Source organism: Harpia harpyja, chromosome 10 (assembly GCF_026419915.1).
Source record: "Harpia harpyja isolate bHarHar1 chromosome 10, bHarHar1 primary haplotype, whole genome shotgun sequence".
Classification (NCBI taxonomy): domain Eukaryota; kingdom Metazoa; phylum Chordata; class Aves; order Accipitriformes; family Accipitridae; genus Harpia; species Harpia harpyja.
The window spans coordinates 37,142,459-37,163,505 of record NC_068949.1 but is presented as its reverse complement, the minus strand read 5'-3'; the positions used below and the strand labels follow the sequence as shown (position 1 = coordinate 37,163,505).

Here is a 21,047-nt window from a genome sequence, read left to right as displayed (position 1 = left end):
CTGATAGCTTTCCCTAGCTAGGCACCTGGAACCAGTGCCCACTCAAATGCCAAGAGAGCTCATTGACAGTAATAGCTTTTTCTGAACATGCAAAAAAACATTTATTTCAGCTTATCTGTTCAGTCCCACAGCTAATTTATTCAAAGTAGCAAAACCACAGGAAATGGAAAGAAATAAATGACCAGAAGTGTTTATCAATCACATGAAGTTACAGCAGCAACATTTCTGACCAGAAAAAAGGCCTAAGAACAGCAATGTGTGGAGTTTTTTTTCTTGTTGAAAGCTGGATGAAAAGGAGAATGATCTGTGAGGAAGAGACATTCATCTTCCTACTGCACTCAGGCAAACAGGACTTCAGATTCTAATAAATAAAAAGTATTTCTTTCATATAGACTTACCAATTCCTAGCACAAAACACTGCTTTATGCAGAATAGTAGCCTATGTTTAGGCAAGATTCAATTTTGTCATGAGACTTGTAGAAACCTGACATCAGGGATAACTGTCAGGTGCAAACTAAGTTATGAACATACGGTTCAGGACTACCAGGTCCTGGTTAAATAACATTTTGAGAAGTCGTCTATCAGAGCAGCATCGTTACATTCAATCCCATTTCTTCTGTCCCTTTATTGGGGTCTAAAATTTCAAGCCTGTATTTATTTCCAGCCACAGGAAATAGTGCTCACCAACCTATAAAAAACCAAATTTCTTCATGGTGTCTTAAAAAGCTCCTTTATACAAAAATGAACCCAGTGTCAAGAGTTTGCTCAATGAAGGGACCATTGTATGGTCTTTTTTTAAACTAGTATTTTATAGATGTCACCATTTGCTATTAATAATTTTTTAAAATCACTACCAAATGCTATTCACAGCTAAAGCCAGACACAAATAAAATAAACTCTATATGAAACATTCCTAAACATAATTATAAAATGTGTTTATATTTTGTAATAAAGTGACATAAATTAAGAGTCATATTTTCACCCCATTTTTACCTGTGAACTGGGCACAGCACACATTTCCAGCAGCAGGACGGAAAGCTGGACTACTGGGAAATCTGTCACAATGTTCATTAAGAGACACTTGAAGTTCAGCAAGTTGACCTGATGTTAAAATATACAGGTTTTGGAACATATGCTATCTTGTAATTATTACAAAAGTACACAAATCTTAAGTTCAAAGCCTGGAAGAACATCTTGTAGTACAATGGAGATTATTTCACATTATGTTTAACATAATGCCAAATAGCGATGAGACTAGAAGTCTTCAATCAGCAAGATCGAAGAGAGTCCTCAAGTGAGTCTGAGGAATCACAGCGGTAAAGAGAATGGACAGGGAAAACCAGTCTCAGACTTTTTCAACACAGGAACAAAACTGAAGCCAGTAGGAATTAAAACCAAGCTAGGAGAGGCATGCTAGAAAGAAACCAAGGAAGACAGCTTTTAAACAACAGGCAGATGACGAGTGTCACTTCTTGCCAAAGGACATGCTTATGCTATGAGTCTACCCAGAATTAAAAGGCTGCACAAGTACACAGAGAAATCCACTGTAGGAGATACGCCAGACCACATCCAGCTGCAAAAGCCCTTTTAGCCAGGAAAAAAAAAAAAAAAAAGAAAAAAAAAAAAAAAAAAAGGCTGGCTCAGACAGCTCTAGGAAGACACAACCCACAAACTTACTCTGCTCTTATTCTCCCCAGACTTCTATCTATGGGCGCTGTGGGAGATGCACCAAAAGTCCATGCAGCCTAGCACTCTGGCCCGCTGTAGTGTTACTTACGGTCTTATGTTTTACTGTATTAGAAGACACCAAAGCAGTATTAGGCACTATTACCTGCCCTTCTCACACTCAGATATTCTCCCCATACTATGTAACGAAGAATTTCAGTCCACGCACCCAGCCTATAAGGAAACACTTCCCTCCAGTGGTAAAGCAACAAGGCATCATAGAAATAAACAAAGTAATTACAAACTCACACACATTTCTGGAACACATGAAAGAACATATTTAACATTAAACATTTGTGATACAAATTGACTTCAGATTACTAAAATCTATGCCACACCATCCTTCTACTTTGCACTACTCGGACTGCCCACAAATTATCACCTTACAGGTTCATAAGCAATATTAACAGGTAATGCTGCCAAAAACATCCTCTACAACACCATAGCTCTTAACTGACTGAGGCATGGCCTAATGCTACTGGGAATCACCATTTCAGGTCAAACTACAAGACCAGCAACACCTCCCTCCAGCCACTCTCTACTGAAGAGAAAAATGTCATATCTTACAACCCATTTTCAATGCATCACTTACAGGCGCTGTGTATCTGCTGACAGAAAAATTCTTCTGGATTTTGAACGCAGGAAACCACACCAGAAAATGCATCACCGATACGTACAGAGACACACTCTGCAACTGAATTAGCACAGTGAAGAAATTCTTCATCTTCAGGTATTTTTTCTTTACTTCCCTTAGAATGGTTGTCTAACATTGTACATTTAAAAAAAAAAAAAAAAAATCAAACCACCACAATAAAAACAAGAGGTTACTGATCAAAAGCTAGATGACTTTGAAACATGCAGCCTCACCAGCCAGGATTCAGACACTTAAAAACTGTGCTAAATTAAACTACAAAATTTAAATATGCTGAAGCAGTTTATTCTTTTTGCTGACTCTTTGGACTTTGAAGGCTCCTGTCATATTATCCATTAAATCAATGCTCATATAATCATCACTAAACAAGTACTTTATACTATTAAAATGTGCTGTCACTAGTGAACCAAAGGAAGCTCCACTAGCCAATGTTTTTAAGTAGGAGGTGATGCTAGTGAACAGCTAGAGTATTTACTACATGCAGAATATCATGCAACACAGGAAGACTTAAAATACCCCAAGTTTTTTCCATCTCTTAGTAAGAACTTTGGTTGGCTTGCTTACCTCTTGGAGTATCTGCCCCTTTGACATTACTTCCTGGAGTTAAATCAGACCTCATTTCTAAAGGCACTTTATCTAGGCAGTCTCCTAAAACACAGATGTAAGAAACAAAGTAATTTACTATACAAGACAGTCATAATTTAGTTTTATTTCAGAACCATCTTCTGAGCCTGACCTATATTCCTATCACAAGGTGAGAATATTCTACTTATTTGTTGAGCGCTTAATATGCTTAGAATGTAAAATAAAAGCAGTTTCAGAATAATTCAACTGCTTGAGTTTTCTGAAGACATTCACAGCTCCAAGACTGACTAAATAAAATGAGCAAAGCAGCAACAATCAACATTTACTCATAGTCACTAAAGACTGTTGGCTGAAAAACTGGTTACAGCTTTTCACACAAGGCTTCACAACTTACCTCCATATTTACAACACTGAGTATGCAATGAGTTACCAAGATTTACAAAGAAATCTTGAGTTTCTTAGCTACCACATATTCCATTTCTGATACATGAAGCAGTATTCCAAGCTTTCAATATAATTATTTCAACTGAAAATCTGAATACAGATTTTTAAGTTGCTTGTAAGCTCATGGAATAGATGCGTGCAACACTTCATGAATGCAGTGAGATTTTTGTGATTTTCTCTCCAAGACGTTGGCAAGTTACATTGCTTTGCCATTAGTGTACTGTAAAGCAACCAAATATGAAACGTGCCCAGCACAACCCTGAATCAATTGAATTTACACAGGACTAAGGTGAACCATCGTTTTATAGATTGCAGGGACTATGATGTGGAGATAAGGTTCCTGCACATCAGGAATTTTAGCAAGCTAAAATGATCAACCATCCCTTCCTTCAAAGTCTCTGTGGGCTGCATATCAATGAAAAGAGCATGCTCTTAGCACTATATTGTTCTTGCTTTGCAGCCAGAAAAAAAACACAAACAAACCAGCCCTCCAAATAATGACAACAGGCACACCTTCTGTGTATTGATCTGGTTCTACAATCAAAGCCACACCCCCAGCTCAACTGAAAAATCTGAATTCAGACTCCTCAAAGGTCAGGTGCTCTGCTTGTCTATTCACTGAGGCTTGCTAAGTTAGAAATATAAACGTGCTTAGAGTTCTCCAACTAGATACAACAATATCCAGTGGTTGCACTTTCTTTGGGATACCTTTTTAGTGAGCATGTACAAAATATAACAAAAGCTGGTAAAATCCTTAGGGGAACTAGAAACTGATAATATAATTTTTAAAGAGTTAAAAATGCATGAGATAAAAGGAACAATGTGGTCCCAAATTTGCATCCATCTATTAAAACAGAAAAATAAACAAGATAATCCAGAAAATGCCAAATTTATTACAACTCTACTGGAAAAGTAACCTTACTAAAATTTAAGATTATTAAGCATAACAAGATATTTCAGGTACAGACATTTTAAATGACCTCTATATGGAAAGGTGAAACAAAAGAAAATTAAAAAAAGAAAAAAAATCAAGGGGCAGGTTGGGAGAGTGACAAGAGAGAGGAGAACAAAAGAAAAAAATCTCTTCTTTTAAAGATATTGGGCAGGGGTAGGGGGAGGGAAAGTGAACACGTAAGACTTATCAATGGTGGTGGTTTTTTTTTTACCCACACTACCAAGTACGTACCACAATCTGGAAGAACAAAATCTACAGCAAAACTCAACATCATTTCTTCCTCAAATACATCAACAACAGTTACTGAACAGTGCTTTCCCACAAGTTGGGAAGAAAAGCTGGTGATGTCTTCATTCCATCCTTTTGCTTTTGGATCATAATTAGCAAAGGAACACTTAATGGCCTGGAAAGAATTACAATTAGAACAAGAGGGGATAAGGGGTTGTTTGCCCTGTAGAAGAAGTGACTAAATAATTAAGGCCCTCAGAAATATCACCTTGCATATTAAGGTTAAAGCTGCTGTTGGAAACTGAAGCGCTATCAATTCAACTAACTTCTTTACAAGAGAGTTAAGAATTAGGAAATTAAGTTCAAACTGTAAACTACCTTTCCCCCGATTCTCCTGCTATTTATGATGTCTTATGTAAGGCATGGTTTTATCACACATCACATCTGACCACAGGTGCATGTCCTAACTCGCCCTCAGCAGACACCAAGGGCTTTAAGCCAAGATTAAAATCTCTCAAAATCTTTTATGGACCCAGCAGAGTCATGTGAACAAGCTATGAAAGACTACTCCAATAGCGGCTAGTCATTGTTGTCACTGGTTGGAAAAACGCTTCTCTGCTCTTCTTTGTGCATAGCTAAACATACTAGTCTAACTCACAGATTAAAGCGAGACCATCTATTTTGTAATGGAAGAAATCACACAGTGTGGCAATGAACTCAGACCAACAGCTGTCTTTATGCCAAACAAAGTCTGCCCAAACTACGAGTGATTTTTCATTACTGCATGAGACCAGATTTGAATACACAGGCGAAATGTTTCCCCTGCTGTCCTCTAGCATATAAGGGACATGTGGACCTAACCGCCCTGCAGGGTTTATCAGCTCAGAACCCAAGAATTCTGGGACTAGGAAGAAAAAAGCCAGGCAGCCTTCCTGACTCCTATGAAATAGCTAGGAAACATTTCAGAAGGTGAACTTAGCATAGTATAGCAGTTTTTATGCATCGCTTTCACTGACCACAAAATACTGTAATAATGATAGTTACACTGAGACACGAGTTAAACTCATTTCAGAGCTATTCATTTAAAATACCTCAGCTATTGTTAGGAAAATAGAACTCACACAAGGAGGAAGCAACAGTTCAATGTCTTCGTGCAGAGCTTTAATCCAGGAGAGTGGAATATTTTCTTCATTTCCATAATCTATATAGAATACTTGTGCTTTCTTTTGCAATATATCCACATCTTTTACCAGTGCTCTATTCCAGGTCTGTGCAGGAACAAATGATAATCTTAGTAAAAACACAATGTATTTTGCTTTACTTCATCAGGTTTGTTTATGAACAAAGGCACTGACCAATTCTGAAGCGACTCAGATGAACACAACTCACTGTAGTGTTAACTGCTGTGAAGATAAAATTCTACTCCTATGGATCTTGGCTACCATACAGTAAATCAAGAATCTGCTAACAATGGAGGAGAAAAAGGGGAAGAAATACAAGAAAGGGGTGGGAAGGGAAGCAGGAACTAGATGTGGCTATAGAAATGCAACCAGAAAACTCAGGTCAGAAATTAAGTAAGAATAACTTCCTTAATTAAGCAGAGCTGTATTCCAAACTGTTCTAACTACAGTAGTTTAAATTCGCTAGGAACACACACAGCCTTCAAGCAACAGTAGGACAAACAGCACCTACAGGGCTCAAGTACATAAACACACAGAAGTGAACTTTTTAGAGGGGAGAACAAAAAAATCAGTACCTTAAAATTTGAGTTCCAGGTGTTACAAAACTAGTTACTACCACAATTCCACCACAACAAACTGATCTCTAATTAGCAGCCTTCACTGGCAGAGACATAAAAGCAAAACATGCAAAACATAGGCTCAACATAAAATGGTTTTTTTATGGACATTCAGATGTTACCTGATCCAAAGAACACCTTGCAACGCAGACTTCCCCTTTGATAGCAATATGTTGCTCTTGAATAACTGTGTTAGCATAACAGTCTTGCAGTTTCACAGAAAGTTTACTGATCTGGTCTAAAACTTCTGGAGAACTCATCTGTATATAAAATTCACTTGGACTCTTGAACTTTGTTACTATACCCTAAAGAGAAAAGCCATAGCAGATCATAATTAAGCAAGAAGAACCTACAGTACATTATTCAGGACCAGTGTTCATTTCAATAAATGCATATACCTGATTTTGTTCTTTTGTTTTGAATCTAGCAGTAGTTAACTGCAGGGAACAAAACCAGTGATGTTCACCTGCACCGAAATAATCTTCCTTACTTACTCCTCCCCAGCCCCACTTGCATTTACTCATCTTTATAAAAATAAAGGAATTTTACATATGAGCAAAAAGAGACAAAGAGCTGAGGTGACACAGAGCTATTATGCTTAACAAGGCTTCAAATGCAACCTAACAAAGCATTGTAGGAAACTTCCAAAATAAAAGTACCTGTACTTCCATAGCTTTTTTGATCTCTAGAGTCTGGAGATCTGAAAGCATTATCTTCTTCATGTGCTCTTCTGTCTTGAGAGAATCCACAGAAATTGAATTACCCTATTTAAAACAGGTACAAGTTAAGTTTAAATGGAGTTGTTCCACTGTAGCTCCTTGTAGCAACAAACAAAAAAAAGAACTTTTTATCATTTCAAGAAACATGTAAAAAGGTGCTTTTGTTGACTTTCAATAAGAAGTCTTACAGACTTTGTATGACTCTTGAAAATAAATATTATCACAGAGATACACTGAACAGACAATGAAAAACAAGTGCTGAAGTCTCACACGTTCACCTTTTCCTTCCACATCTGTTTTACAGGACAACTCAACTATATTTCCTGCTTACGGTGCTCTCATAAATAAGAGCAATTGAATTCTACCTGTTTCCTTGTAGCCTTAACACCATAGACTAGGTTATAGCTGCTGCTTTAACTGTTGGCATCCATTTTTAAAAAAAGTCTAAACATTTAGTGCCTAATGCACACCATTTGTGTCTGTGACATCCTAAAAACATTAGAAAAATAACCTCATACACATCCTTACCAAAAACCTCGTTTCCATTTGGACCAACATACTGCAGACAACGCACGACGAGCAAGACTACTGTTGCAACTGCCAAATTAATTGTTTACTTGCAACAAAGATCCTTCTAGAAGATTCTCCATAAAAACACCTCTCTCAGAACTATTAAGTGTTGTTCAATATGCAATACAAGTTCTTACTTCCGCAGAACTTACTTGAGTTTCAGAAGATGAACCAGGGAAAAATAAAACCTTCTATTATTTAAAAATAAATTGGCTACAAATTCTTTATTCATATTGTACATCCTCCTGATATAAAGGTCCCTCACTATCAGTTGATCAGTTTTATTAGAACACAGTCACAAGTACACACACAGCAGAAACTTAATCAGGATGAACTAACATAAGTCTCATGATGCAAGATGAAGCCTCCTTTCTAAACTCCTTCAAAAAGTTAAACAGATGAATGAGCTACTTCAAAGTAGTGCATGACAAAGGAGTTTTCTTGTACAGTGCAAACATGAGGCTAGTTGGAGGTTTGCACACCTACTCGCTTTCACAAGTATCATCCTAAGAAACCATGAAGACAGCAAAAATGATCTCCTGCAGAATAGTTCATAGGAAGACTACAGGAAATGTTTGGCTGAAAGTAGACCAAGAGAGGCTTCAAAACATTACAAAGGAGAACTGCATCACGTTTAATTCCTGCTACAGCAAAGAAACAAAAGCTTATCTGCATCTGTTACTGTACAATACTACATTGAATGTATTTCTCAGATAATTTACAAGGCTCCAAGCATCAGCTCATGACCTACGCAGAAAACAAGACACCAGAAATTTTCTGAATTGGATGAGCTACATTTACAAGCTAAAATATTTCTCTAGCAACATCATACATGTTTTGATTTTTAACTTTTTCACAAGTGTTTTTTCAAACAAAAAACTAATTATCTGATAGTGTTGCTAAGGACTGTAGAAGTAACACATTTTTTAATGCTTCTCCCAGTAACTTTTTATTTGAAGCACTGATCTTTCTAAAAGGAGTAGATTGTGATCTTTGGAACTTGTTCTTTTCCTGTACAGATTAAATTAAGCATATTACAACTAGCTCACAGCAGACCCATTCAAGACATAGTGAAAATTGTATTCTATACCTTAAGATAAACTCCCTTCTCAGTTTCAGCAGGTAACTTGCCTCCATTGTTACTACTTACACTGTAATCAAAGAAAAAGATATTAATTTTGAAGAATCAAAAAGAGACAAGTAGCATTCATAACACCTACTTGCAAATAGAACAAAAAGGCTGTGTTCATAGTATATGGGTTTTGTCAACCCTTATTCGTCCTCCAAGAAAATGTAGGATTGCAAATTGTTTAGTACCCTGTCATGCAACACCTGGTGTGTTTTTCCTGATGCCATCAACAAAAAATACATTAATTTTGATTAAAATGGAGAAGAAATTTTACACTGTTGTTGTAGAGTTCTCCTAACACTGTATTCCCAAGCCAACCTTAAGAACTATAAAATCGCAAAAAAAAAAAAGTTGCTGTATCAGTTGAATACATAAGCAATATCCAGATAACATATATGACAGATTGTCCCTGTGTCCCCCCCATTCAGTCACTGTCACAAAACTTGTGGGAAAAAAAAAAAATCTCTCATAAACTTCGATTAAGGACACCTGGTTGCAGATTCACTGAACTGCGATCATCACTCCTTGCTAGAAATTGTCAGCTTAAACAGTCAGTCACTCCCCTAAACTGTTCCAAAGCCAGCCAGTCAATTTGTACCAGTTCACAACTTAACGGTGCTTACTTTAACTGAAACAGATCAGAGTGATCTCTTGAACTTCTAAACTGGCATGTCAAAAAGCAATACTGAGCAGCTAGAGAATGGCCTGGCTCAGACAACTTCTTCTAATTGGAGCTGTACTCATCAAAGATAAAACAGCCATGAAGTTCACTGAGGCTACAGTTAGATTCAAAGGGCGCCTCTTCAGAGCCTGTTAAATGCAATCCATTAACCATGCCACTGCTGAAAATTACAGTCTCATTTCTCCTCCCTTCCCTACGTCATCAACAGCAATAACAAAGTCATGTGACAAGCTGGTATTCTTCCTGCATCCTCACACAGGTCTGACACAAGTAAAAATAATGCTTTTGCTTTAAGTCACACTATAGAACACCTTAGGTACTCCAACAATACCTTTCAAGTCACCCTTCTGAAGCAGCAGAGCTGAGTTTTCTGACAAGTATGAGATAATGCACTACTAGCCCAAGAATAAGCAGCATATTTTACTGTAATAGTGCCTTTACACGGTCATTTAAGTTGTATTGGGAGGGACATTGTCGTTCTGTAAGGATTATTTGGCAGAACTTTTAACAAACTTACTTCTCTTTAATTGGCTCGCATACAACACTATGTGCTGGCCAATCCTTTTTCTGACAATCTGCAGAGCAATAGTATATTTGCTTGCATTGTGAACATCTGAGGGATCCTAAAAAATAAAAAAAGTCAGAGAGAAACATCTATATCAGAAGAGACAACAGCTCTTAAGATACAGGCTCCACGTATTATTTAATAACTGCTTTACGAGACGGTTCCACTACAGTACTAAGCACATACAAATAAGTATTTGTATTCACATATAGCTATCAGACATTACTGCCCCAGATGTCTCAAATTCCTTCTATATTTAAGAAGGAAAAAAAAAAAAATTTTTTATTAAGGAGATGCTCTCTTCTGTTTATCAGTTCCATAACTCCAACTACGTTCTGAATAGTCACTACACTTGCATCTGAGAGATAAAAACATACATCCATTTTAAGACATGTCTGAGCAAACCTTCTGATCCAGTTTCACTGATAAATATACTATGCATCACAGACTACAGGACAATAGGCACTTACCAAACAGACCACAATAATGGCAAGTCCTCCTTTGAGGGGGTAATAGTAACGAACTGAAGAGACTCTTATCATAGCCAATAGAGAAAACATTCTCAGAGGAATATTGCAATTTCTTCGGCTTCTCATGAATCAAATCAGAATGTGGCACCTGTGGAAGAAAAATTTTAAGTGATCCTTACTAGATAAAAAGCTGCCCATTAAGGTAGAATATTCTAATATACCAAAATGTAACAAAGAGAATCAAAATTTCAAAGTTCTATAAAGAGCAATACATGCTGATCATTTCTGCTATCTAGAAATGCTCAAGAGTATTTGGGGCAATTATAAAGTGCAGTAACTCACAGTATTTCCTTTATCAGCTGCAGTTGTCAACAGCAAGTTCTCTCTACCAGTTATGCCTTCCATGGAACTTCCTAGAAGCAGAAGTATTTGCAAAGGGATCCCATTAACAACGCTAATGCATGCCTGTGTTATGGAGTATTTGCAGTAAGACACAAGGCTCTTATCTACTCCTACTATTCTGCTACCATGTTTGAGCAAATGGAGATGCTAGGACCATGACACCCTCTGGAAGTCACGTCTTGTTATAACTCTGATTCTATGTTATTCAAACTTACCATCATTGGTATTATGAAAGCAACAGTTTCACCGCTCTGTGCTTATCACTCGATAAGTCTTAATGTCCTCCATCTATAAATTTGTTTCAATTAGTGCTGTTCAGCATGTACAAAAAAATTTACAGGATTTCCAATATCCATAGGGCAAAAACTCAGAATAGGCAATTTTACAGTAGCTGAAACAGTACAAGTTTCTTTCAATACTGTTGAACATGTGGCCTATGTTAAGTTTATACTTATGCATAGTTTTGTCACATCAGCAAGTATTCAGAAACAAAACACTCTGAAACAAGAGATTTTGACTTTCCAATGACTACCTCGTAAGCCTTGTGGTCTTCCCAGTGAGTTTATTCTTTAGCAAACAACTCTTACAAGACAAACATTCAGCTAAGCCTGCATACCAATATACTAGGAACTATGTTTTTATAAGTGTGCAACTCATTTACGTACAAAAAATTTGTTTCAGTTGTAGGCTACACATGCCATTCGGAACTTTTTCCAGTCTGGAAGGCTTATTAGCCCAAGATCTCCACTGAGCCAACATAAAGCTTACATGGCCTTTTTTTCCCACCTGAAAGCAAGTTAATCTTGTAAAAGTTGCCTAAGCTAAAACTCTTGCCTAACCTGAAATCAAATTTCATGAACTCTCCAAACCCAAGATGGCTGCATACCAAGCTATCTCAGATCTCCCAGAATCATCTCCCCTCCCCCCCAATTTGGAGTGAAAGAGAGAACATGGATCAGACAGTCCTGAGGCACTGATGAAGGCAAGAAACATTGCTGAGGGAACTCCAACTCCCACCGCACATATCTGTGCCAAATTCCCTAGTACTCCAATTATCCTGTTTTTTCAATTATCTGAAACATTCCAGCCCACACAAGTTTGGATAATTAGGAGTTAGCTGTATTTATAAGCCACACTCATACCGATTATGTTTATTGATAATCAAACATATACACAATTACAGAAGAACAAAGTCAAGATACCTTTGTCAAGCTTTGGACAAAGGCTCTCTTGTTGCGCTTGTGATGCAATTAAAACTTTCTGTACCGTTTCTACACTTGGCAAAAAATACCCTGTATTGTTTGTTCACAAAATGCCGGGTTTTGTTAGGTGTTTCAGAAACTCAGCCTCGAAATTGAGAGCTTTTACACTGGAAGTTGGCACCTGTGATTCTGCTGCTTTAACCTCCATGACAACTTTATTACATTTGTTCTTCATGTGAAGCAGTTCCACCATCATGTAAATGTCCACATCAGAGTATGAAGAAAGCATGGATTTAAAGATTAATTCAAGCAGGCACACAAATTAAAGTATTTTTAAGTCATGTTCTGAAGGTGTATTTAAGCATCCATTTTGGAAGGCTAATTCTCGACTGTCTATTTCTATAATCTGCACAATAAAAAGTAAAATACTTTCTACATTAAAGATCTCAACAACAAACACTCTCAACAACAAACACTCCAGATGAAACGACAAGAAGTCCTTCAGGAGATGAATGCACTGACAAGCAGCAGTGGCCGTCACCACCTGCACATTAAGTTTGCCAGATTCACACGAGATGTGTCTCACTCTAGATAAATCGCCCCTCCACTGAAGCATAAGCTGCACGCACCAGCTCCTCCTGACCAGGAGCGCAGCCACAGGCCAAGAAGGCCCGAAGCCCGGGGACAACCACCAGCTTCTGAGTGGGCAGAGTCGATGCCCGAGGGGAAACTACGGCACCGGGCTCTGCCAAAATGAACTTTTGGCACCTGCTTTCCAAACGTTAACAAGCAATATAATCACCTTAGATATAAAAATATTCTCTTGCTACACGATGCAGGTGAAATCAAATTAAAATGAACTTGCAAATAAAGCAGAGCAGTCTTTGAATTGACACTGCAGTCAACTCCACCACAAACGAGCTTTCACAACCGCAACTGAGTAGTGCCGGTATGTGCTATTTTCATTAACCCAGATTAAAATTAAACATCCCCACCTCACAGCCTCCAACCACGGCTCGGCGGGCGCAGGCCCCCCCCCGCCGCCCCCAGCCCCCTTCCTCCCTCAGAGCAGAGCTCTCCCCCGGCTCGCTCGCTCGCCCGCCCGTCCTCCGCCGCCCGAGCTGCGCCACACGGGAGGCCGCGCCGGCACCTCACTCGACGGCGGCTGGAGAGGAAGCACCAGCCCTCACAGGAGAGAGGCGGCCCTCACAGGAGGAGAGAGGCGGCTCCCGCCGTCTTCCCGCCGCCGGCGCCACACTCGCCCCGCCCAGCAGGGAGCCCGCTCAGCGCGCGGCGGCCCGCAGGCGGGGCGGGGCGGGGCGCGGGCACGTGCTGCCCGGGCGGTCGGAGGCGGGATCCGGCGCGGGCCGTTGCCTACCGCTCCCCGGCTGCGCCGCCATCTTAACCTGAAAGGAGCGGCCAGGGAGCACCCCCCCACACCCCCCGGCTTCGCGTGTTTTAGAGCGACCTGTGTGATTAAACGACAAGTAGAGGGGCTGAGGAGACGCCCAGCTGCGGGCGGGGCAGGTGGGTGGGCGCCTTAACTGGCACCTGCTCATCAGTGCCCTGCTGGTCGTGGTGGCTGGCTGTGTGGTTTTTGCCTGAACTATGGCATGGCTGTCAGAGCCCTGGCCAAAAAACGTGTTAGTCATAAATTGTACTACACCTGGCGTGTTGCAAGAGGCTGCTTTTATTTTATTACTCTAAAGCACTAGTGATTTTCTCAGTCTTCAGCAAAATTGCATGACAGACAGTGAAACATCCATGGTTGCACTAGTAACCCCATGCATTCCTTGGGGATCCATGTACTGTACTGCTCTTAGTGACACAACAAGATGAAAACAAGAGTTACAAAATACTAGCTACAGAGAGCAATGAGTAGCACTGTCCTTAGCTCTTAATTTCAGAAAAACCTACAGGTTATACTCACATCTCTGACTCTGCCTGAGCAGCCTTGGGCTTCTCCTGACTTGGCCTGTCAGTGCTTCACAGCAGCAGGCATGCCTGCACCTCGGGCCAAACGTTCATAGTTCAGCAGCAGGAAAGGTGTATAGCTGCTTTCTGTAATTTCTCCAATAAAATCAAAATTCTCTCAGGACATCAGTTAGACAACCTTGTTTCATACAACTTCAGAAGGTGGCTGTGTGGTGGGTTGACCCTGGCTGGACGCCAGGTGCCCATCAAAGCAGTTCTATCACTCCCCCCCCTCAGCTGGACAGGGGTGAGAAAATATAACAAAGAGCTTGTGGGTCGAGATAAGGACAGGAGAGATCACTCACCAATTACTGTCACAGGCAAAACAGACTCAGCTTGGGGAAAATTAACTCACTTTATTACAAATCAACCAGAGTAGGGTAATGAGAAATAAAACCAAATCTCAGAACACCTTCTCTCCACCTCTCCCTTCTTCCCAGGCACAACTTCACTCCCGGATTCTCTATGAACCCCCCCAGCGGCGCAGGGGGACGGGGAATGGGGTTTACAGTCAGTTCATCACACGTTATTTTCTGCCACTTCATCCCCCTCAGGGGGAGGACTCATCACACTCTTCCCCTGCTCCAGCGTGGGGTCCCTCCCATGGGAGACAGTCCTCCACGAACTTCTCCAACGTGGGTCCTTCCCACGGGCTGCAGTTCTTCACGAACTGCTCCAGCATGGGTCCCTTCCACAGGCTGCAGTCCTTTAGGAGCACACTGCTCCAGCGTGGGTTCCCCACAGGGTCACAAGTCCTGCCAGAAAACCTGCTCCGTGGGCTCCTCTCTCCACAGATCCGCAGGTCCTGCCAGGAGCCTGCTCCAGCGCGGCATTCCCATGGGGTCACAGCCTCCTTCGGGAACCCACCTGCTCCGGCGTGGGGTCCTCCCCGGGCTGCAGGTGGGTATCTGCTCCACCATGGACCTCCCTGGGCTGCAGGGGGACAGCCTGCCTCACCATGGTCTTCCCCACGGGCTGCAGGGGAATCTCTGCTCCGGCACCTGGAGCATCTCCTCCCCCTCCTTCTTCACTGACCTGGGGGTCTGCAGGGTTGTTTCTCTTACATGTTCTCACTCCTCTCTCTGGCTGCCGTTTCCGTCTGTCCCAACTTTTTTTTCCTTCTTAAAAATGTTATCACAGAGGCGTTACCACTATCGCTGATTGGCTTGGCCTTGGCCGGCGGTGGGTCCGTCTTAGAGCCGGCCGGTATTGGCGCTCTCGAACACAGGGGAAGCTTCCAGCAGCTTCTTACAGAAGCCACTCCTGTAACCCCCCCCGCTACCAAAACCTTGCCACACAAAGCCAATACAGGCTGTAAGATCTATGCAAGAATGATGAAATTTGATACATCAAATTGATACATCTGTATTCTAAAATATTTGAATTTTGCCCTGCAGCCTGGAAAATACATCATTTCATCTTCCATTTCCAACCTATTCTCTGCTTTCATTTGTCCTTTCTCCTCTTTCTTTTCTATACAAGGTGTTTTCCCTTTCCTTGTTTTGTTTCCCATTCTCATGTCTCTACCTACACTGGAAAACATAGTTCATCCTCAACACTGCTGCAGTTATGCTACTACTTAGACATGCTCTCAGGTGTTTCCAGTGCTGTGCAATTAAACTTTCACCAAAATTAAATTAATCTGGTCTATTTTAGTGCCTACACTTTTGTACTTATTATTAAAGTGTATAAAATCAGGGATGGATTTTATTCTTACACATTCTGTGGGGCAGGGAATAATTATCTCTGTTCACAGAGAAGAAACTGAAGCACAGCTATTTTGCCTTAAAGTAATTTGGAATCGGGCTGTGATGGCATTTCAGTCTAAATCTTCCATGTTTAAGTCTAGGATCCTGTCTGCCAAACTATTGTTCCCTGCTGACCATTCTCAAAAGAAAAGGGAACTACACATCAAAGGTTTGCTGAGTTTTTGCTAGGTGGTTTAGATACTCCCTACCGAAGTCAGAGGAAAGACTCTTCCTGGCTCCAATGAACCTCCAGCCCTCAGCTGCAATCTGAGTAGAAGCTGACTGTATGGGAGGCTGCTCTGAAAGCAGGAGGGGAAATTAGGTAGGATTAGGTGGGATTTCAGGAAATCTATCTGCCAAGATGCCCAGCATTGCATATCAGAGTAGGCACAGTTGCACACAGAATGATGTGGGGAGATGGGGCAATTATGATCATACAGCCTCCATTACCTCCCTGCACCTTGTTCCTCTGTCCCCAAGATTAGCCCAATAATCCTCGTGCCTAAGCAGCACTAATACTAGTGAGGCATTAAGAAATACTTCTCTGTCATTCAAACCTCTCAAAAAAAGAAAAAAATTAGACTGTGACTTAAAATATCCACGTTTCTATTACATTTAGCTGGCTAGCCATTTCAATCCCCCAGGCCTGCCGAATCAAAACAATGCTGCCAGTCTGAACAGTCTTTTGAAATACACTTAATTAACACTATAGACTGTGCTGGAAGTATATTGACAGGATGCAATGAAAAGGAAAATCAAGTATCCCACTGGAGACAGGACTTTATCAGCATGTGAACTGGCACAAAGTTTTCTTGCATTTAGAAGTTGCAAAGAATGATTGAGTCAGGGCAAATGTTGTTTTCATTGTTTTTGTTTTTTAAATGTCAGTCATTTGGGACTTCCCATGTCTCAGGATACAAGAAAGGGCAGGAAATGACAGCAGTAAAATTAATTCTAAAAAGAAAAAATAACAGGTCTGGCTGCAGTGGTGGAAAAAGATAAATGTGAAGGAGTGTCAGAGGTAACTGGGGAGAGTGTTGTTAGCATGGAGGCTGATCAGGAGCAACATCACAGGAGCTGCAGGAGGTTGATGTGGCTCGCCTGCAATTTTTAGCGAGAGCTTTGGGCTTGCCTACATGTAGGTTCTGTCGTAACTCTACCGGTGTATCATTAGCTCTAATTTGTAGGTTCTAAGTGCCCAGGAACAAGCTGGGACACCACTGTGCTACATGCTGAACAAAGGACAGTCCAAACAACATACAATGAAAGTAGGTTTTTCCAGGTATAACTTAGTCAGAGGACTTGCATAATCACAGTCACACTTGGGATTTACCGTGCATAGATTAGACACGACCGTGGTGGCAAGGCCTTAGCACCGGGACTGCAGCTTCAGCAGAGATGCTGTTCCTACCTGACACAGGGAGGGAAGACAGGGCGCCTGGGGCTTTGTGGATGGTGCTCCCTGAAGACCCCTGGCAAACCGTGCTTGCTTAGAATAAAATACTTAGACAATGAGAGTGATTCCTAATGAAGAAGGTAATAACTCTTTATGTAGTCTTGCCATGATGTGAAATGCAGGAATCAAATCAGCCTGCTGTAATTACATTATAACAGACCAGCCTTCTGACGACTGCGGAAGATGGGAGTCAGGCAACCTGGACTCTGCTCCCAGCTCCTCCTCGGCCATGCTAGCCATGGCCCTCCAAAAACAGTGGTCCCAGAGGAGTGGGGGGTATTCAGCACATATGCTGTTTCAGCCACCTTGTTGTTCTCCCTTGAAGTGGAATTGCTAACACTTTTTTAGTTGAAGGAGAAAGCATAGAATTGTAAGCCCCTTCAGTGGGCAAAGCTATAAAAATGCTATGTGTAATTAACAAATATCAGCTGGAAATTGAGCAATTACATGAACTCTTGCTTTTCTTCTTCTTAGATAAGCAAGCACAAGCCAAAAGCCAGAACTACAACCTTTTGAAAATATGGGCCAAATTCTTCTTCTGCCTCTGCAATGCAGGCTTAAGTCTGCAGCAGAAGTCTGTTGTGCATGACTGTCTGTATTTCAGATGATAAATTCTCTCACTCAGAAATTGTCTTCCTCAGCATTTGTACATGCCAAATGAGAGCTATGGCTGGCTAACTAAGAGTTACAGTAATTCAGTCATTCTTATTTAATATGAATGCAGACAGTTTGGGGAAGGGGCACTCTCAATGTCCTGTCATTATCCTTCCCTAAGTATCTGTGGCTGCCTCCTGGAGAAAAAATACTGTTAGATGAAAATTTGGCCTAAGCACAGGTGTTACAAGAATCAGAACTGTCTGACCATCAGTGCTGGGACTAGAGTCATGGGGAGTCTAGCTGAGTACAAAAAAATCCTTTTTGCCTGCTTTTAAGGAAGAACTCCACTAACCAGGCTCAATTTTCTTAACCTGGTTTCAGTCCTGCTGAAAAAAATGTCCAGAATAAAAGGTGAAAATCAGCTGAAATTCTGCCAGGTCTGGTGGGACCCACTAAGCCACACATTATTAACGTCAGTGGGACTGCAGAAAAAGTATACAGCAAAGCAGAGGCATAAATGTTAGAAGGACTGGGGCCGGAGTACAGTGGTGTCTCTGCAGTTGCCTTTAAATAACTGGAAGAGAAGATGAAATAAGAAGTATTTGGGCACTGAAGTGACTGTGTTACAGAGCAGCAAGGCTGGGTGAATTTTGCCGCTCAGGTGCAGAACAGGAGCTGGAGTGGCAAAGGAGCATTTCTGAAAGTAAAGCTTAGACTTGGGCTGCATGGCAATTAGCAAATGAGTGTTGCATGGCACAGCTTTCTGAAAATGGAAAATTTTTTGCTTATCTCTATTCCACACCTGATTTTTTATGTATTTTTAGCAATATGGAATACACAGCATATTATAAGCAAAGCAAGGGCAAGATTTTTGCCTTCAAAGTATTATTTGGAGGTTAAAGCTGAGGCCACGAGTTCTTTCCACAACCTACTTTCATTTATGCTCTCACCTAAGTAATGTTTTTAAAGACATGTGCCTTCATCTGACCCCTATGCTGCTTTAGAGGTGATGGCTAGGATATTGTTTAATTATTGGAAGCAGTATTATCTTTCCCCAAATAATGAACATGCAAAGGTTTATAGATATGATAGCTCTGAATGGTTTGTACATTGATTTTCTCTAAGATTCCAGTGTTGTTTTTAAGGATCTGTAAAAAGGTTTCAAGGGAACATTTTCTAGGATCCCAAAATTTGCATTTGTGGCTCTGAAATTCCAAATGCCTGGAAAGAATAAGGAGAAAAACACCTTGCTTTGAAATAACGCTTCCAGTTAATGTTCGTACATAAAGTTATGCAACACATTCTATTTTCAAAGTCATCCAAGGTATGAACCGAAGAAATCATCGCTGGGTTTTATAGGTATAAAGCATATAGGTATGCATATGGTTTTATACATATATAAAAGTAAATTAGCCAAAATAAAGGAGCAATCTGATCTAACATCAAAGTTAGCCGTGCCACGAGTAGAGGATTGGACTAGATACGCTCCTGAGGTCCCTTCCAACCCAAATTATTCAGTGATTTTAACGTGCTTTTCTATTGTCATGTTTAAGAAGTTCCTGCAGGAAAGATGCCAGTGCCTAACTCTAGCTGATCTGCTATAGTAAATGCAAGTGTTTTCACTTAACAGCTTGTTTGCTAAGGTAGTTGTTTCAATTTATTTTTTATGAAATAAATAAAATAAAGTGGCATTTATGGAGTGCTCTGGATTCCAAAAAAGCTTTGTGTTCCACCGAAAAATTGCTGCTCCCAGCACTGAAACGTACTCCAGATTTTTGACGCCCAGCAAATTTTTCACATTTTTTTTAATCCCGTCAGAATAAGGCGTGAAGTACCGGCAGGCGTTAACTGAAGCTGGACTCTGTTTATTACCATCGCTGGATTTACTCTTAGATGGCATGTGGGTGCAGAGGCTTTTGACGTCGTGTGTGGGGGTTAGTTCTGGAAAAAGTAGATGTTTATTTAGGGAAGAAGAGACTATATTAGTCATTACTTGCGTGCCAATCTTGCAAAAAGGGGAGGGAGGTACCTTTGTGACCATCTCTCTAAAAACTGTTGGGGTGAAGGATTCCTCCTATATGGCAGCGGTCTTGGGTAGCACCACAAAATGCCCGACACGAGATCCGTTGCCCAGAAAGGTAGTGTCTTTAAATAAGAAGAGAAAAAACCCCCACCACCTTCCCGGTTGAAGTAATCTTGATAGACGCTTTTCTGAGTGGTCTGGGGTGTGGAACCCAGCAGCTTCAGCTCCCGGAGCTGTTAGCACCTGCAGCTGAGGTCCCGTTTCGTCCCCGTCCACCTGCCTGTCGTCAGCGCTGGGCAGCGGGCGAGGGAACGCAGCAGCGGTCCAAGGGAGAGGGGAAAGGCGGCCAGAAGGGTCCGGCCGTCACCGCGGGCTGCTCCGGGCTGATCCAGACGGCTCTGGGACACCCGCAGGGACGGAGGCGCTCCAGCCTCTCCGGGCCACCGGGCTCCAGCGCCGGACCGCCCTCACCGCGAACACGCGGGGGGGATTTCCTCTGAAGAGGCAGCGAGGGTGAGACCTGGAGAAGAAGCCTGCTCGTCCAGGTCGCTGACGGGAGCGGCCGTTCGCCCCATCGCCCCTTCAGAACGGCAACGCTGCAGGAGCCGGCCGGCGGCACTCCCGCCCCGCGGGGGCCGCAGCCCGCCCGGGCCGAGCCGGGGGGAGGACGCTGCCCCCGCCGGGCTCCCCCCCCGGCCCCGCCCACTGCGGGCAGGCCGCCGGGCTGGCCCCGCCCCGCCCCTCCGCTCCCGGGCTGGAGCACCGCCCGCCGCCGCCATCTTTGTTGATGTGTCAGCTCGCCGGGACGGTGGCGGCCGGCGGGGCGTGCCGCCGCCATGGGGGAGCTGCCGCCTGCCCTGCCGGCCTCTTAGCGAGCGGGTGAGGGGCCGCGCCGGAGGGCGGGCGGGCAGGCAGGCAGGCAGGCAGGCAGGCAGGCAGGGCGGGAGCGTGGGTGCTTGCTTGCTGCCGGCGCCCCTCAGCCCTGCGCGGCCCCGCAGGCGCTGCCGGGGTCCCCGAGGGGGCGGCGCGGGGGCACCCGCGGCCGAGGCGGGACGGCTCGGCGCTCCCCGGCGGGCTCGGCGGTGCCGGTGAGCCGTTTCGGCCGCCTCCCGCGGCGTGCCGG

At 42.4% G+C, this 21,047-nt stretch overlaps 2 protein-coding genes across 5 annotated transcripts in view; one reads left to right on the top strand and one right to left on the bottom strand.

Moving 5' to 3' along the window:
* TDRD1 (tudor domain containing 1) overlaps positions 1–20,565 on the bottom strand; it is a 33,915-nt gene extending 13,350 nt beyond the window's left edge. The window contains exons 1-12 of the mRNA XM_052800024.1: positions 20,079–20,565; positions 10,865–10,935; positions 10,523–10,670; positions 10,005–10,110; positions 8,767–8,827; positions 7,047–7,151; positions 6,510–6,692; positions 5,711–5,857; positions 4,593–4,764; positions 2,942–3,025; positions 2,318–2,488; positions 994–1,101 (exon numbers count right to left, since the gene is read on the bottom strand). Coding sequence (XP_052655984.1) covers positions 994–1,101; positions 2,318–2,488; positions 2,942–3,025; positions 4,593–4,764; positions 5,711–5,857; positions 6,510–6,692; positions 7,047–7,151; positions 8,767–8,827; positions 10,005–10,110; positions 10,523–10,670; positions 10,865–10,927 — 1,348 coding nt within the window. The 5' untranslated portion in view covers positions 10,928–10,935; positions 20,079–20,565. The remainder of the gene's footprint in view (positions 1–993; positions 1,102–2,317; positions 2,489–2,941; positions 3,026–4,592; positions 4,765–5,710; positions 5,858–6,509; positions 6,693–7,046; positions 7,152–8,766; positions 8,828–10,004; positions 10,111–10,522; positions 10,671–10,864; positions 10,936–20,078) is intronic.
* A 106-nt stretch (positions 20,566–20,671) lies between these two features.
* The window catches only part of CCDC186 (coiled-coil domain containing 186), a 39,900-nt gene continuing 39,524 nt past the window's right edge, over positions 20,672–21,047 (top strand). For 2 of the 4 annotated variants that reach the window (XM_052798547.1, XM_052798544.1), the window contains exon 1: positions 20,672–20,803. The gene's annotated coding sequence lies outside the window, so the exon portion shown is untranslated. The remainder of the gene's footprint in view (positions 20,804–21,047) is intronic. The other 2 variants (XM_052798545.1, XM_052798546.1) reach the window with 2 other exon arrangements.